General features: G+C 40.3%; 1 protein-coding gene across 2 annotated transcripts in view; it reads right to left on the bottom strand.

The window, feature by feature from the left end:
- Nucleotides 1-17,035, bottom strand: part of col27a1b (collagen, type XXVII, alpha 1b) — a 524,608-nt gene that overhangs the window by 232,661 nt on the left and 274,912 nt on the right. For both annotated transcript variants that reach the window (XM_067969899.1, XM_067969900.1), the window contains exon 14: nt 3,825-3,869. In XM_067969899.1, coding sequence (XP_067826000.1) covers nt 3,825-3,869 — 45 coding nt within the window. The remainder of the gene's footprint in view (nt 1-3,824; nt 3,870-17,035) is intronic.

The raw sequence follows: 17,035 nt of genomic DNA, 5'->3' as shown, positions 1-17,035 counted from the left end.
GCATCTGGTGATTTCACACCTGAATTACACTACAGTTGTTTCCATGGATAAATGAAAAAGATTTGCAGCAATGCAAACTGTGTAGTGTAAGTGACCTAAAAGAGTAACTGTTAAAATTTCTGTTCACAAGCAAGAGAAAATAATCATTCTGAATTAAGAATCTACTGTTGTGGGTATATTGCAAATGTCTTCAGAGAGTGAGTAATTGTAAAGTTTTGTCTTCTAAATCAATATTTAAGAAGCAAATCTTTCAGTGATCAAGTTATTATTTTAACCATTCTGCCTGAAGCCTTGGGCACGGTGAAAGCTAATTTAATCTAAGTTAATCAGCAATCCTCTGAAAATGCTGCTGTGTTTTTATTACTCTGGCTACAAGAAAGATTTCTGTACATAGCAGTTTGTTTGTACAGGTCTAAAATCATAATTATGCACACTAGTGTGTAGTATTGACAATAATTACATTTTCAAAACTGCTTTAAAAAGAATCACCATAGTTAAGAGGAAAATCTTGATCTATCAATATTCTGTCCCTAGAGAATGAAGGGTATTTAAGCAGAAGTGGCAGTGCTGATATAACATTTCAAAATCTGTCAAAAATTATAGGTGCTGATTTTCAGTAACCTAAGATTTAGAATGAGGGTGACATCATAAATGTTCACAGTATTATTTTCTAATTAGGTAGAAAAACACTTGGATTTGCTATTTGTTACTTAAGATGATATGTACATCAAAGAAAATGTAGTCTTTTTTGAGCTTCTTCAGCCCAGTTGTAGGTAAATTTCCATAACACTTCCGATTCATACTTTACAAATGGACATCTGAAAAGGGCACAGTTAGTTTAGAAAGCTGGCAAAAATATTCTCCAGTATTGCAAGCACCGTCCCTTTTCATCGATATTACTTTTTAATTTCAATGGCTGCGTGCTCACTTTTTTGTAGTGCTATGGGTGTCACCTGAAGGAGCCAGCCACTAATGGAAATAGCCTGGACTTCAAGCAAAGCTTCCAAATCACTCTTAAGATTTATATGGTGTTAATGTATAGCTGGTTTTCATGAATAGCATTTCTGGGGGGGGTAGAACTGTCTATTTGCCATTTTATGTTCTCAGCTTTCTGGAAAGATGTTAGGGGTAGAAGAGATATTGGTATTAAAGGCAAATTCATCTTAATTTTAATTGTAAGCCTATTTGCTGATATCACCTCGGAAAATGTTTAAAGAGATAGTTTTCCTGTTTTTCTTCCTGTCGGTTTGATCCTGAAACTCCCGGATTTAATTAGCAAACAGTTTTAAAATGTTAACCCGCTCACCCCCACCCCTAGTTCTCCTTTTGCGCATTTAGCTGTACTCATTGTCTGAGAGGGTGGTCAAATAACCCAGGGACTCACCCAGCAATGATGTTGTGTGACTCAGGCAACAGGATGAATGAAGTGTCTGTTTTTGATTTAAGATGGGATGTAACATCCATTCCTCCCCCTCTCATGTGAGATAATTTGTCTTGTGTGCTGAATGAATTACAGGTGGAGGGTAAAAGTCTTTCTCTGGATTCAAACCAGTGATCACCATGGTGTGAAATTTGAGTGTTAACCTTTATCTTACCAGGATGTTGTTTAAAGGCCCTTTAATGCTCTTGGAATCATTTAGGGACTTGTGTCCTTATTGGAACAACCTGGGAACTGCCCAGTTAGCTTCTGCAAAAGTTCACTTTGTGATTAATTACATAAACCACATGTTGAATAAATAGTTTTAATCTGATCTTCCTTACTCATGGAATTCCACAGGTCTCCATCGAGTACCTCTTGGTACTCTGTTATTAGGAAAATACAGTCTGGTGGTTTAAATCTACCAAACTGTTGCCAGCACTTGGTGGTTTCTGCAGTCATAACTCTTCCTTCATTCTCCTCACATAATTTCCGCACAGGAAAAATTCTGCCCCCAAAGTTTGCAAGACAAAAACTTAGAACAAAGTGAGCTAGGTTTTAACAATAGATAATGAGACATGTTAAAGAAAGAGCTGTGCTAGTTTAACAATTCCTATTTATTAAAACCATCTTGCATAGTTAAATGAAAGGTTTATGGTCTTTTTTAAATGAACACTGTTGGCAAATATCAGACACCCAAAAGATTCTGTTTAATTATCATAAATGTCTGGAAACAATCTTTTTTGAAGTTGCAATGTTAAAGGCTGGAATTATACTTCGACTAATGTAAATTCAAACTGATATGGGACAGCCTACTGAAGGGGGTTTGAGTGCATTCGAGATCAGATTGGGACCTGGTTCCTGACTTATACTGTTGGTTTTGTGTCAATGCACAACATTTTTTTATAGTGAGACAAAAGTGACAGTATAATTGCATTCTTAGTTTGATATTCAGGAAGAGTTAAATTATGAAAGAGATGTTTCTTTCAAGAACTTAAAGCATAAAGAAGGAAATTGTTAATGTCATTTTAACATTCATTTTAGGACAGAAAAGGAATTAACTGAAGTGGAAGATTTTTTTCATCAAAATCGAAACTGATACATTTGTAAATTATACATACATGTTCATTCTAGCTGTTGTGCAATGAGGAGAGAAACAGGAGAAACTAAATGGTAAGCAGTTAACAAACTTTCTGCAGAGGCGTTCTCATTACTCAGCAACTATATCCAGTGAACAATTGAATCATACAGAGCAGGAAGGTCCTAAGTTTGATCCCTGATCTGTGCTCAGTTAGCTAAAGTCAGCCATGGGGGTGGCGGAAGTGCTACAATTAGACTCTGCGTACCCTGGGTTAAAAATCAGCCATGATCCTGATCACTATCCAGTGGCCTCTGCTGGAATGTGCATGCGTGTGGATGTCACAATTGATTCTGGAATGTTTGGAAAATTAACTCTTTGAGCAGCGTGTACAAATTTACTGGATGATGTCAGACTCTGGGGTCCACTGATTGATTAATATACCCTTTCTTCTGTTCTCTTTTCAGTTTGACCTGTAAAAATTCATCAAAGATTGATGCCTTGCATCTAGAATGTGACCATGTGAATTTTCCAAGTCTGACCCCTCAACTGCCTGAAACACAGCCTTTAAAGATGGTTTTCAGCAAAAGGTTGTTTTTCTTCACTAGATTCCAACCTCAGGATAGATTAGGAAAGGTATGATAGGTCTAATTAGGTAAAAAAAAACAAGATTACAGTTGAGAAAATAAAAATAGGACAGATAGAGAATGGGAAAGGAGAATGGGGGCAAAATAGGGACACTGCAAAATGGAAGTGTTTAATTTTAGTTTAAATTGTGTTTTAACAGTATATTTTAGTCTATAGGTTTAATATTACAAAAATAAAGCTACTCCTGATAGTATAATATTAGTGTTATTGTAAGTGTCAGAGTTTGTGAGCTGAAAACAAATTGGTTGGTCTAGGGAGACAGGAATTTCCCAGGACCCGCTAGCAGTCTAAGAGTTAAAATGTATCTTACTTAGAAGTCACTAGAAGAAATACAATAGTTATTTTGAGACTAAAGCATCAAAGGGCTTTTACTAATGAAAAGATCTGAGAATTTAAGTAATTAGTAGGTTAATGTTTTTAATGACTTTCTGTTAATTAATAAATATTTATTAATTAGTGTTTAAGTATTTGTGATGGCTATAATATTCTTCACTTTTGTCTTTAGAAACAGAGCATATTGCAATGATCATGCAATTTTTCTGAATGACTAAGACATTATTTTCCAAATTTGTAATATTTTCACTTATATTTAAAAAATAAAAAAAACTGAATGCAGAGCAATACAGCTGAATGTAAAATAAAGAATGGAATTGAAACAGTTAAGGAATGTTTGATACTTACAACCAATCCATGGACGCCAGCAGGGCCTTGGGCTCCCAATTCTCCCTGTAAGCAAAGATCAGAAGATTATTGGCTCTTTTCTAAACAAATAAGAGTTTGAAAGTGGCTAGTCCTGTGAAAGCACAGGCTCAAGGGGGAAGACCTGGTTCCCTCGCTGGCCTGTGTAATCTGCAGCTCCCATCGACAGAAGGCATGCAAATGAATGGAGCTCAGCTACTTTCACTCAGCATTCAAACAGAGGCCTGCTTGTTGTCCCGCTTCAGTGGCCTACAGTTATGTGCGAGCCTGATTTCCTCCATTCCACCAGCGGGACTACAGAAACACTTCAGTGAAAGAGATAACTGTAACCACCCAGTAGTCAGCGCTTTTTTAGTAGGGAGAACTGGTAGCGAATTGGAATAGAACCAGAGCAAGATCCTAAGTAAAATACAGAATCTGTGTCAGACGGATGTTTCTGTTAGCAGAATCGCTGCTAGGTTTAATCATGTAAATAAAAGTCTGAATGAGATAGATCTCAATCCAAACAAACCTCAAACATTGACTGAATTAAAGCCTCTGTATGTTGTGTTATTGTATTAATACAGACTCAATCAGAGCCTTTTAGTACCATGCATTGCCATCTCTAAATTATTTTTTTATGCTATTAAAACCCTGTAATGATACTGAATGAATTATAATCTCTATATAGCATATTACTTTTCCATAGCACTAATACTGACATAATTATTCTTTACATATGGTATTAACAGTGACTGAAATACTGCCATTGAACAGTTCATTAACACTGCTTAACTCATTGTGTGTGACTAGAATTAGAACATAAAAAATAGGAGCAGGAGTAAGCCATCTGGCCCCTCGAGCCTACTCTGCCATTTAACAAGATCATGGCTGATCTTCTACCTCAACGCTATTTTCCTGCACCATCCCCATATCCCTTGTTACCTTTAATATCTAGAAATCTATCGATCTCTGTTTTGAATGTACTCAATGACTGAGCCTCCACAGCCCTCTGGGGCAGAGAATTTCAAAGATTCACCACCCTTTGAGTGAAGAAATTTCTCCTCACCTTGGTCCTAAATGGCCTACCCCTTATTCTGAGACTGTGACCCTTGGTTCTATACTCCCCAGCCAGGGGAAACATCCTCCTTGCATCTACCCTGTCGAGCTCTGTAAGAATTTTGTATGTTTCAATGAGATCACCTCTCATTCTTCTAAACTCTAATACAGGCCTAGTCTACTCAATCTCTCCCCATACGACAATTCCGCCATCCCAGGAATCAGTCTGGTGAACCTTTGTTGCACTCCCTCCATAGCAAGTATATCTTTTCTTAGGTAAGGAGACCAAATTTGTATACAATACTCCAGGTGCAGACTCACCAAGGCCCTATATAATTGCAGTAAGATATTTTTACTCCTGTACTCAAATCCTCTTGTAATAAAGGCCAACATACCATTTGCCTTCCTAATTGCTTGCTGCACCTGCATGTTAGCTTTCAGTGACTCATGTACAAGGACACCCAGGTCCCTTTGAACATCAACATTTCCCAATCTCTCACCATTTAAAAAATACTCTGCATTTCTGTTTTTCCTACCAAAGTGGATAACTTCACATTTTTCCACATTATATTCCATCTGCCATGTTCTTGCCCACTCACTTAGCCTGTCTATATCCCCTTGAAACCTCTTTGCATCCTCCTCACAACTCACATTCCCATCTAGTTTTGTGTCATCAGCAAACTTGGAAATATTACATTTGGTCCACTCATCCAAATCATTGATATAGATCGTGAATAGCTGGGGCCCAAGCACCGATCTCTGCGGTACCCCACTAGTCACAGTCCGCCATCCTGAAAAAGACCCGTTTATCCCTACACTCTGTTTTCTGTTTGTTAACCAATTCTCAATCTATGCCAGTATATTATCCCCAATTCCATGCGCTCTAACTTTGTTCACCAACCTCCTGTGTGGGACCTTATCGAAAGCTTTCTGAAAATCCAAATACACCACATCCACTGGTTCCCCCTTATCTATTCTACTAGTTACATCCTCAAAGAACTCCAATAGGTTTGTCAAACATGATTTCCCTTTCATAAATCCATGTTGACTCTGCCAAATCCAATTATTATTTTCTAAGTGTTCTGTTATACATCCTTTATAATAGATTCTAGCATTTTCCCTACTACTGATGTCAGGTTAATAGGTTTGTAGTTCCCTGTTTTCTCTCTCTCTCCTTTCTTAAATAGTGGGGTTACATTTGCTACCCTCCAATTTGCAGAAACCCTTCACGATGTACACCACATATGCAGGAAAACAAAAGTAACATTCAATTAAAAAATTCTTGAGTCACAAATTTTTCCACTATCAGTGGTATTGGAGAGCGATTGTCATCAAACTTAAACTTAACTTCTCATAACTGTGAAAATAAAATTATCATAGATTTTGATGGTATATATAACTTAGTTGTTTTGCATATCAGAAATCATACTACTGATTTCCCTTCCTCATAATTGTTTCTTTACTGTTTATTACAACACCAAATAAATGGTGGCGGGAGTTCCAGAAAGCAGAGCAGAGGTGGCTGAAGGATCTTCCACCAATGGTGGATGCATAAAAGGCCAGAATCAAAGGACTGAAGGGTGGGGGGAGAAGAGATTTAAGGCTGGAGAACACTGCCGAAATAATGTGAGCTGAGATGAGGAAAATGAAGAGATGGACAAGGATTTTCAATTCAATACATTAATGGACAGGGATCCAATGCAAGTCAGTGAGGCCAGGGTGCTTGGGGAGCCCGCGGGGACTTGGTGTGGACAGGATGTGAGCAGCTAAGTTTTGGATGTTGGAGATTATATGGAGGGTAGAGGATGGGAGCTTGGCAAGGAGGCTAGGTAACAAAGAGTTTTAGCAGCAGAGGAGCTGAGGTAGGGGCAGAGGCAAGCAATGCTTTGGAGGTGGAAATAATTGGTCTTTGTAAATGAATAGGATGTTCGGTTTGAAGTTTAGCTCTGGGTAGAATGGGATGTGGAGATTTTGCATGTCTGGCTCTGCCTGAGAAAGTGGCCAGGGAAGGGGATGGGGTCAGTTGCAAGGAAGTGGAGTTTATGGTGGAGGGCTGAAAGAGATGCTTTAGGTTCTCCCGATGTTAAGTGGCAGCAAGCTGAATTACCATTAAAGTTATAGAAACTTGATGACACAAAAAAATTAAAGGCCTGATTTTAACCCTGCCTGCCCAGCCAGGCGAGCAATTAAAAATTGGGGAAGCAACTTGCTTCCTCCAATCCCGCTGCCTTCCTGTGGGATATAATTTTTACCTGCTGTTTTTAGCAGGCTCACAGGACATGGAAGGCAGCAGGGTCCAATTTTTATCTGAAAATCTAATGATTTTCCCCCCATGATGGACAGGAAATTGCAGACAGCGCACTCACAATTTCCTGATATATGTGGCTGCTGGACAAAACTTCCCACCAACAGCATGCATTTGAAAAATCAGCCCTTGAAGCTTTATGACTTCAATGTCACTAAGTTAACATGCTTTACCACGTAGTATAACGGAAATGAATACCTCTGACAAAAATAGGTTTTCCCATAAAATATTTTTAAAACAATGCAGTAGATTCATTTCCATTGCTAACTATGTAAATACATGCTTTTTAAAAATTAAAACAAGCCAAATAAATCTCCTTGTATGTAATTTCATTTAGTTATGAACTAATGAAAATAACCATACTGGTTACTTGTACCTCAAGGCATAATGAAATTTTGGTGGGAGAACACTGGATTACAAATATAATTTCCATTTCATTAGTTCAGGATTATGTTAATTGCAGGGAAATTTATTTGGATATTTTTGTTTATTTATCTCATCACTTTTGATCAGTTCTACTTCGCTACAACATTTATATAATTCTGGCTGGGATTTCATCTTGCAGCAGGAAATGGTTTGGACTAGAATCAAGGGAAACCCAAGGAAATCTTAACATCCAAAATCTCTAAAATGAAAACATTTTGATATTAAACTTTTCAAACAGCTCTTTATTCAGTTATTTACTAATCATTTACAGTTCTCATAAATCAACAGTAGCCAAATCAAGCAGAATTTTTTTATTCGTTCATGGGATGTGGGCATCGCTGGCAAGGCCAGCATTTATTGCCCATCCCTAATTGCCCTTGAGAAGGTGGTGGTGAGCCTCCTTCTTGAACCGCTGCAGTCCGTGTGGTGAAGGTTCTCCCACAGTGCTCTTAGGTAGGGAGTTCCAGGATTTTGACCCAGTGACGATGAAGGAACGGTGATATATTTCCAAGTCGGGATGGTGTGTGACTTGGAGGGGAACGTGCAGGTGGTGTTGTTCCCATGTGCTTGCTGCCCTTGTCTTTCTAGGTGGTAGAGGTCGCGGGTTTGGGAGGTGCGGTCGAAGAAGCCTTGGCGAGTGGCTGCAGTGCATTCTGTGGATGGTACACACTGCAGCCACTGTGCGCTGGTGGTGGAGGGAGTGAATGTTTAGGGTGGTGGATGGGGTACCAATCAAGCAGGCTGCTTTGTCCTGAATGGTGTCGAGATTCTTGAGTGTTGTTGGAGCTGCACTCATCCAAGCAAGTGGAGAGTATTCCATCACACTCCTGACTTGTGCCTTGTAGATGGTGGAAAGGTTTGGGGAGTCAGGAGGTGAGTCACTTGCCGCAGAATACCCAGCCTCTGACCTGCTCTTGTAGCACAGTATTTATGTGGCCTAAGCTGTTAGCTCTCACATGATGAATTCTGATATCGTGGGCCCTCTTCTATTTGATAGTTCTCGCTTTCTCTTAGTGCACTCTGATGTTTCTTACTCTCTTTTGGTCCATTTTGATCTCTGCATCTCATATCTGCTATCTCTCTCTCCTTAGATTTTCGCTTTTTATGTGCTGAAATCATCTCTATCCAAACCTCCAACTTCCTTGGAATGCAGAGACTTTTTTCAGGTTATCAGTATTCTATCCACCATGTCTCTTTATACATAATGGGCAGAAACTCAATTGTTAAAGAGCTCTGTTAGAACTGAGAAACATTGTGAAGTGATTGGTTCCCTCAGCTCTGAGCTGCGGACTTTCACAGGTCACCAGGGAGGAAAATAAACACAGGCAGGAGCTTTACTGTAACATTCAAATAAAGAAAGGACTTGCATTTATATAGCACCTTTCATGACCTCAGGATATCCCAAAACAGTTTACAGTGTAGTTACTGTTGTAATGTAAGGAAACTCAACAGCCAGTTTGCGCACAGCCAAGTCTCACAAACAGCAATAAGATAATGAACAGATCATTTGCTTTAGTGATGTTGGTTGAGGCATAAATATTCGCCAAGATATTTGCTTCGGTTTAACGTCTCATCCGAAAGATGGACACGGAATAAATCCCTGTGCAAATTTTCCAGATATTACGTTGGTACATAATCACACCGTATAACAGGTAGCCAGGGTTGTTAAGGGATCAGCTGCAGGCAAAATTTAAGAAGGTCAAATGAACAGTTTTATGGCCCATTTATGCAGCTTTTTTCTTAATATTTTTTACTTTTTCTGCTGTCACAAAGGTTTTCATGAGCCTTGGTGATAATTGCTCTGCAGCTTTTGTTTTTTTTACATACTCCATTAGTGCCCTCAATGAGATTACTACTGGGAAACTCTATATCTGTAAGCTGTTGGGAGGATGAAGACCAGTGGACAGATGCCAGGCAGGTCAGGCTGCACCACAGGTGTTTTTTTCCCATCCTTTCGAAAGACTGTAAGAAATTTTGTTTCTCTGTTGTGCCACTTCCCTTTAACTGTCTGCATCCTTTAATTTTCATTACAATGCAATTTTCTGCTTCTATCACTAGTGTGCTCTCTGCAAATGTACAAATCTATATATGGCTGTGAATAATTATGCAAATGAGAAGGCACATGAAAATTGAATGCTATCATTGTATCACCATTCTGGGGAGATACCTGCACCAGTTCTACTGATTCACATCCGTACCGGAAAATCAGCCTCATGATCCTGAATACTAAGCATGGATCTCATCTATGAGGTAATTCATGGATGGAAATGTGGGTATTTACAAGCAAATTGAGGGTTTAACAGTATGCATATTCCTACCCACAGCAGAAACTGTTGCCCATAGAGTTTCTGTTTAATTAGCAAGTTAAGGATTAAAACAAAAGTCACATGGTTTGACACAAATTAAATCTCTGATATCCTGCAGAATGAAAGTTAAACTTCTGGTTGCAGTATTTGTTTAGCCAACTGTATGGCATTTGTGTTTCATTAGCTAGACACAGTTATCATAAGGATAATCATATGGACCTCCTCCAATTAAAAGGCAGGAGTTAAAGATCCAACTATCCAACTGTACAAACAGCAAAGAGTCCGACCTAGTCTACAAAATAAGGTACAATGATCCCTGTGCCTGAATTGTGAGGCCCAAGATACAACCAATATTGAGCCTCGGGTTTCATAACCATCGAGCCGGCGAGCTGCGGACATCAACAGGCAGCGCGCCGGCGAAGCGGGAATTAAGATCGGGCCACTGTGACGCCAGCAGCACCCCCTCAGGTAAATGATGAATGGGTGTGACCGGGAAGGGGGCGACTGGATTGGGAAGGAAGCTGTGGCTGGGAGGGGTGATGGTGGGGGTAAGGGCGATGAATGGGGTGGGGAGGTAGCAGCGATGTGCGGTGGGGTGGGGGGGAGCAGTGTGGCCAGCAATACGCATTCTTTGAATGTTTCCAGCAGTGACTCCTGCTCCTCCCATCTCCACATACAAGCAAGTATTTTTTAAAACCTTGCCTTGTTGGTTGAGGCCTTACATGTGGTCCCTTTAAGGACTGTATGTTGACGTGGCAGGGGTAACCAATCATGCAATGGGGTCTCAAACAGGCGTTAGGCCCCTTATTTGCATATGCAAAAGGACTAACGCCTGCTTCAGGGATGGGCACACCAATTTTTGGGTCTTTACCAATATGGTTGATGGCACATTTCTGGCTCGTAACAGAGTGAACAACTTTACTTAAATCTCTTATCTCGGTGTCACGCTGTCTCAGCGATTGAACTGCTTATTATCATACTAGGCTACAGTTCTCATTACTCTAAGTATGGGTATATGCAGTAATGGAGAAGTATAAATATCAACTGGATTTTTGCCCTTTATGGACACTGTTGAAAGATGTAGTATTTAGTTTGGCATTGATATTGTCACTAACCATGAAAATGGTCTGCTTTGTTATCAACACTATTAACATGAATAAAATATCTATCTTCACCCTGAAAATGCAAGTTACACTTGCAGAAAAAGATGATTATCTAGTTCCCTGCAAATGTGATACTTTTAACTTTTTAAGTGTCAGCTTGGCTCAGCAGGTAGCATTCTTGCCTCTAAGTAGGTTCAAGCCCCACATCAGGGCTTGAGCATATAATTTAGGCTGACACTTCAGTGTCATACTGAGGGAGTGCTGCACTGTCGGAGGCTGTTTTTCAGGCTTCATCTGCCTGTTGCAGTGATCAGAGATGTTTCTATGGAACTATTCAAAGAAGAGCAGGGAGTTCTCTCAAAAGCAAAATACTGCGGATGCTGGAAATCTGAAATAAAAACAGAAAATGCTGGAGAAACTCAGCAAGTCAGGCAGCATCTGTGGAGAAAGAAACAGAGTTAGCTTTTCAGAGCGAAGACCTTTCGTCAGAATTGGACGATGTTGAGAGAGTTAAAGTTTTTGAGCAAGTACAGAGCCAGGGAAAGTGGGGGAGGGGGGGGGAAAGAACAAAAGGGAAGGTCTGTGATAGGGTAGAGGGCACGAGTGATTAGATGACAAATGGGATGATGGTGCAAGGTAAGGAAGGTGGTATGAGACAAGTTAAGAAAAAAAAGATTGATCAGGAGTAGCTGTAAATGGCAGCAGCAGAACCATTACCAGCACTAGCTGAACGAAAAAATGGGAGCAGTGGTTATGATCTGAAGTTATTGAAATCTGGAAGTGCCTAAATAAAAGATGAGGTACTGTTCCTTAAACCGATGTTGAGCTTCAATGGAATAGTGTAAAAGGCCGAGGACACAGAGGTCAGAGTAGGAGTGGGAAGGGGAATTAAAATGGCAAGTGACTGGCAGCGGATACAGTACACCAAATTGAAAGAAGAACAAGTAAACTGCCGTTTCACCTGGAAGGAGTGTTTGGGGCCCTGGACAGTGGGAAGGGAGGAGGTGAAGGAGCAGGTTTGCATCTCCTGCAATATATACTGTATACTGTGTCCGCTGCACACAATGCGGTCTCCTCTACATTGAGGAGACCAAACACAGACTGGGTGATCACTTTGCTGAACACCTCCGCTCTGTCTGCAAGCGGGACCCTGACCTGCTGGTCGCTTGCCATTTATACCGCCAAATATACCGCCGTTCCTTCATCATCGCTGGGTCGAAATCCTGGAACTCCCTACCTAACAGCACTGTGGGAGAACTTTCACCACATGGACATCAGCGGTTCAAGAAGGCAGCTCACCACCACCTTCTCAAGGGCAATTAGGGATGGGCAATAAATGCCGGCCTCGCCAGCGACGCCCACATCCCATGAACGAATAAAAAAAAAAGTGCTTTGGGATGTTCTGAAGGCATGATAAGGTTTGATATAAATGCAGATTCTTTCTAATGTAGGTTCAGGGAAATTCCTTTCTCCCTGGCCTGTAAGCTTTGCTAGTTTTCAGCTGACAAACTAGGTGCTACAACAAACACTATTACAATAATAAAGCTACTCAAACATTGGGAATAGTTTTGTTGCTGCAATTTTAATATTTTTTATAGTTTAGAATTAACGCTTCCCTGCCTGTCCCATTGTATTCTCTCTTCTCCGCTATTCTCTCTGTCCTTTACTTACGTTTTCTTCTGTCTTTTTTCTCCAACAATCTATTTTTGGAGAAGGAAACAGCTTTGAAAAAATTCTCAGTTGATTGGCCATAAACTGTCCACAAGGCTGCCTACAAACCTGAAAATTGACTACATTTTATCACATTGGAAATGGTGACTGACAAATGTGCGAAATCATCTGAAGAATCGGACGGGATGTGCAAATGACCACTCCTAATATGGTCACTGGAAAACATACAACACATGTTTCAGGAAAAGGTGTGTTGTAAAGTTTCTTGATTACTGAGGTTGATATTAACAATGTGTGTTCTACAAGAGTGTATTATCTATCGTAAGGGACTAGCATATTTTAATATCATAAATGAAACCTGCTGTGATATCCTTGTTTACCAGTAATTCAGAGAGCTTTTGCTTTTCTAGCTTAATTAGACACAAGCATACCATTACCACAATCTGGATACCATTACAGTAACTACCTAGTTCAATGACTGTCACTAAACCACTGCTGGCTAAATTCTCCAGTGAGTTCAAAATGTTCTTTGATGCAAATCACAAAACAGTGACTAATAAAATCCACATAAATAATTTCAACATGGATCGAAATCTCGTATCCAGTAATTTTTTGCTGTGTGAATAAATGGAGACGCCAGTTACAGGCTAGAAAGAAAGGAATCATTTGCAAACTGCAGACTAGACCAGTTAAATAATTACACTACATGATGTGTGGTATAATGTTTACTTCAACAATGGATTTTTGGCTTAAGGTGTTGTCTAACACTTAAACCAGGCACATGGAAATACTGAGTTACGGAAGAGAGAATGCAACAATTTGTTAAACAGAAACATCATTAATAGTGCACAAGGTGTCTGACACACGTGAAATCCTAATTGGCTCAAATATCATATTGATTAAAACGCAACATCATGGTCCCATTCCTAGCCAGGGCTTAACACAGTAGGTCCAAGCAACAATACACAGATGGGGCTGGGGAGAAGAGGACAGTAGGGCCAGGTTGTGAAGAATAATGAAGCCAGGGAGTAGAGTGCAGAGGGGGCTAGGGACTGGACCACAGCAGGGGAGGCAGGGAGCAAAGCACAGTGGAGGTCCAGGAAGCAGAGCCAGAATGATTTATTTTTGATTGGTCTATGTATCTATATATATATCTACCTATTTATATTAATCTGTTTAGCCTGTGCCCATAGAGTGTGAGAAAAGCAATCACCATCACCAACAAGAGAGAGACTAACCATCTCCCCTTGACATTCAACGGCATTATCATCGCTGACTGCCCCACCATCAACATCCTGGGGGTCACCATTGACCAGAAACTTAACTGTACCAGCCACATAAATACTGTGGCTGCAAGAGCAGGTCAGAGGCTGGGTATTCTGCGGCGAGTGACTCACCTCCTGACTCCCCAAAGCCTTTCCACCATCTACAAGGCACAAGTCAGGAGTGTGATGGAATACTCTCCGCTTGCCTGGATGAGTGCAGCTCCAACAACACTCAAGAAGCTCGACACCATCCAGGACAAAGCAGCCCGTTTGATTGGCATCCCATCCACCACCCTAAACATTCACTTCCTTCACCACCGGCGCACCGTGGCTGCAGTGTGTACCATCCACAGGATGCACTGCAGCCACTCGCCAAGGCTTCTTCGACAGCACCTCCCAAACCCGCGGCCTCTACCACCTAGAAAGACAAGGGCAGCAGGCACATGGGAACAACACCACCTGCACGTTCTCCTCTAAGTCACACACCATCCCGATTTGGAAATACATCGCCGTTCCTTCATTGCCGCTGGGTTAAAATCCTGGAACTCCCTACCTAACAGCACTGTGGGAGAACCTTCACCACACGGACAGCAGCGGTTCAAGAAGGCGGCTCACCACCACCTTCTCAAGGGCAATTAGGGATGGGAAATAAATGCTGGCCTTGCCATCAACGCGCACATCCCATGAATGAATTTAAAAAAAGTGTCCCACTTACAAAGTGTTTGACACACTTGAAATCCAGATTGGCTCATATAAAAAAAAAATCAAAAATCACTGTTTAATGAACAATGCCAACTGCCTCAAATATGACTAAACCAAATTAATTGGCAGGAAAGATATCAATGATCAAGTAACAAGAACCAGCAATGAACACAAAACGAACCAATCAAATTCTCAGAAAGCTTTCCTCTAGTGCTTTCAGCAGACACCTAATATATTACACATTGCTCATGTTGAATTAGAGAATATGCATTTATAATGATGGCAGCATTATACAATGTGTTATGTAAAACATATGCAGGAGAACATATATCTATTAACATATGGTGTCGTATAACTTTATCACCTGTGGCATTGTTCGCAGACAAAAAATTCAAAACAAGTTGTGTCTCCATTTTTCTGTAATTGTCTCTTGTCTCATACTATCTAATTTTTTCTGACTCCCTCTTTAATTTTCTGCTTGTCTTTCACTCTTTCTGACTTTTTCTTTCTCTCCTTATGCCTCTTGCACACTTTTTCTAGATGTCTTTGCGCTTCTCTATTTGCCTCTTTTCAGCAGCGAGCCGACGTGGATGGCAATCCTACATGGGACTGTCAGTCAGAGGCCCGGCAGATTTTAACTGCTGGGCCTCATTGGAATCCTGCTGGTCAGCTGCTTGGCTATTTCCAGTGGAAAGTGGCAGCTAGGTGGCAAGGAAGGATGAAAATAGGGCTGCCTCTGGAAGGAAGCCAGTGTGCTCTGTTCGGCCACATCTCACCATGATAACACCAACCATATCTGCAAACTCTGGTATACTTACCTGGCAATGACCGTAGGGAAATCTCTTCATATGGTCAAAGTCATCAGAGAGCCCATTGCGGTGCTGTGCCATTTGCTGCAAGGACACCTGTAGCTACTATGCTGCATAAGACATCCAGTCTGAAATTTAGCTGTGGCCTGAAACTTAGTTCCACTTTCTTGCAGACATACTGCAATGTTGTCTTATGGGAATTGTGCCATGGAGTGGCAAACAGGCCACCCTCCATGCAGTACAACTTCTACTTCAACAGCCATCAAACATGGACTTGAGTGCTGATCTGCTCCATCAGTTGCCTACAAACTCACGTGTGCACCTGGATTTCCTTTCTCTTCATCCCTTCTGAGCCTTTCAGAATTTTTGTTCCTTTATTCAACACTCCACTTTAATTGTCCCCATCTCTTTAAATTTCACTTACAGACAATTTTCTGCTCCCACCACTAGCGTGTTCCCTACACTCGTTACATTCTGTACCTGTAGATATGGAATGAGTTCACCTTAGAAAATAGTGTGAAAACACCTTAGAAAATAGTGTGCACAATTTTAGTTGAGTCAGTGTAAAACTTGACCCCAAACATTGAAGCCGAAACTGCTCCCATATCAGAAAATTTAATCTGAATTACAGATGGCCCGATGCTGACTTGTATAAGACACCTATCTAAACATCCGTAAAATAGAACTATAAAACAGAAGTTAAAAGACAAAATAAAAGAGTTTTCAGGACTTGAAATAAAGGATGAAAAAATGTTTCCAAAAACAGAATATATGGTCATGTTTTCTTCAGAAATTGTGCGCTAAAATTGTAGCCATTGCCAATTTTGAAATGTGTAATTCCTGAGAATATAATTTTATTGGCAAAAGATTAAGAAAATAACAGCAATAAATTACAACACCCCTGTAATAATAATCCTTTAACAATTCTCAAGTAGCTAACAAGTCACTAAACCAGTGAAAATGTCAAAAAGTTTCTAATCCAGCTGTGAAGTGTGCAGAATCTGTGGAGACTGGCTGTACATAATGTGAGAAAAGCCAAATTTTTAGACTAGGCCTTGGATGCATGGGTAACTACTGCAAACTTTTAAAAAAATCTTTTATTTTAATTTCTGTTTTATAGCTCTGTTTTATGGAGGTTTATATGGATGTCTAATGCAATCAGCATCAGATCATTTGTAATTTAATTTGATCATATATGGACATAAAGAAAAATAATAGTTGTTAAAGATATACGCAAGAAACACTGTACTGGCAGAGAAATGTTCACAAGGCTGTAGAAGTGAAAGTTGTAGGGTTATGCAAGTTACGCTATAAATACAAAGATGGGTAAGAGGACATACTGCAAGAAGAGATTTCCATTGGTCAAATCATCATCTCAAACTCCACCGCATATGGTCAAAGGCTAAACTTGCATATGACCAAAGGTTGAAGCGAGAAACAGGTGATGAGTCCCATGCCATGAAATAAACATGAGCAAGATATTGTAGACCAATTTGGGAGGAAGAGTTCAAAAGGTGTGGGTCTGTGTAGATTGGATGTGAGTTCAAAACTTGTGGTATAAATGATAT

The sequence above is a fragment of the Heptranchias perlo genome, chromosome 31 (genome assembly GCF_035084215.1).
Source record: "Heptranchias perlo isolate sHepPer1 chromosome 31, sHepPer1.hap1, whole genome shotgun sequence".
NCBI classification, from domain to species: Eukaryota; Metazoa; Chordata; class Chondrichthyes; order Hexanchiformes; family Hexanchidae; genus Heptranchias; species Heptranchias perlo.
Note: the sequence above shows the minus strand (reverse complement) of the source record. Positions and strands in the feature narration are given on the sequence as shown.